This window comes from Austrofundulus limnaeus, unplaced genomic scaffold (genome assembly GCF_001266775.1).
Source record: "Austrofundulus limnaeus strain Quisiro unplaced genomic scaffold, Austrofundulus_limnaeus-1.0 Scaffold1570, whole genome shotgun sequence".
Lineage (NCBI taxonomy): Eukaryota > Metazoa > Chordata > Actinopteri > Cyprinodontiformes > Rivulidae > Austrofundulus > Austrofundulus limnaeus.
In genome coordinates this window covers 8,880-10,394 of record NW_013953972.1, presented here as the reverse complement: position 1 = coordinate 10,394, position 1,515 = coordinate 8,880, and the positions used below count along the sequence as shown (strand labels likewise).

Below are 1,515 nucleotides of genomic sequence, written 5' to 3'. Positions count from 1 at the left end.
GGAGGGGAGGAGGGGGGGCGGCACTGACTGCACGCAGACAGCCTGACAGACTCTATGTTTTAAATGCAACTATAAGTGGAAAAAAAAGAACTGATCAGAAGTAAACAAGTTTAAATCCACTCCCAGTGCGTAAAAGTTGAGCTCTCACCTTGACAACGTCGTCGTTGATGCGCTTCGGGTCCCGGTTGACCAGGTCTATCTCCTTGGTGTGGACATCCTCCAGCGCCTTCTCGTTCAGACTGTCGTTGTCCATGTCCTTGTTGTTGGGTTTGTAAATGTTCCCCTGCTTTCGGATGAACGGCGAATGCGGAAACTCCTGCGAGGACCGAGGAGAGGTGGAGAGAGAGAGAAAAAAAAGAGAGAGAGAGCGGTGAGGAGGAGGAGGAAGAAGAAGAAGAAGAAGAGGGGAACGGTGCGCTGCGCGCTGAGCGGGGAGCGAGACTGGAGCTGAGAACTGAACCAGCCTGCCCCACATAAAAAAAAAAAAACAGGGATGGGTTTCAGATGAAGAGAAAAGTGAAGCACCACACCCCTGTGTTCAGCCGCAAGGGGTCCTCACCCCCCCAGGCTGGAGCTGAAACGAGCTGCTCCCACTGTGGGCTGGGTCTACCTGCGAGCCTGGAAACACCCAGCAGCGCGTAAAAGCGCACGAGAAATAAACAGATAAATCGATAAATATAGAAATACATATTATTCCACCTGAGTACACTGTGTTATAAATAAACAGACTTATAGTCATCAGGCTCGTGCATGTGTGAAAATATGCAAACATATGTTGGATTTCCGTGTTTCTCTGCGTGCGTAAAGACGCTCCTGTCTTTGTCGTCCAGCTTTCTCCCCACAAGCCCAGTTTCATTCATTCTCATTATAGGTTTTAGGTAATTTACGACCAAAATTACAAGTTAAAAGAGTTGCAGAATAAATCCATTAGCTTATAAGGTAATGCGTAAAGTATGGAGCAGTTTGATGTCCCTCTGCTCATGTTGGCAAAGCTTCAGGAGAAACAATCATCCCCAATGAAGGCAGAAAAAGCTGTGAAGTAGAATACTGTACCTCCTCAGTTCCGTCCTTCAGTTCTCCTGTCATTCTGTCCGCAGCTCTGAAGGAGTCTTCTCGTTCACGCACAAGAAGGAAGCAGAGTGGGAGGCGTGAGTTAAAAAAAAAAACCTGCGCGGGACTCAGACTCGCTTCAAGAGGATCTAATCCCTGCCCTCAGCTCTGACTGCAGAGGAAAACCAGGTCGAACTGGGAGAAACCTGCGGCGGTTCTTCCAGAGCGCGTGTCCACCTGGAGCAGGAAGGGTCTCCCAGAGCCGGGCTGCGCGAGCTGCAGCCAGGGAGGAGAAGAAGCTCTTTGTTCGCTGAGATGTGGGCGTTAATTGGGACAGACAAGGTGTGGACATGCACGCGCCTCAACCCGGCGCGGAGGGGGAGCAGACAGAACAGACCCCAAACTCATCAGTAAATTAAAACTGTGTTTTTGTTTATTAACAAACAAACAAACAAACAAACAAAC

General features: G+C 49.2%; 1 protein-coding gene across 2 annotated transcripts in view; it reads right to left on the bottom strand.

Moving 5' to 3' along the window:
• The window catches only part of cav1 (caveolin 1), an 8,394-nt gene extending 7,095 nt beyond the window's left edge, over positions 1-1,299 (bottom strand). The window contains exons 1-2 of one of the 2 annotated variants that reach the window (XM_014032900.1): positions 1,054-1,299; positions 149-316 (exon numbers count right to left, since the gene is read on the bottom strand). In XM_014032900.1, the coding sequence (XP_013888354.1) occupies positions 149-316; positions 1,054-1,086 (201 nt within the window). In that variant the 5' untranslated portion in view covers positions 1,087-1,299. Of the gene's footprint in view, positions 1-148; positions 515-1,053 lie in introns of those variants that run through there. The other variant, XM_014032899.1, reaches the window with a different exon arrangement.
• Positions 1,300-1,515: the final 216 nt, after the last annotated feature.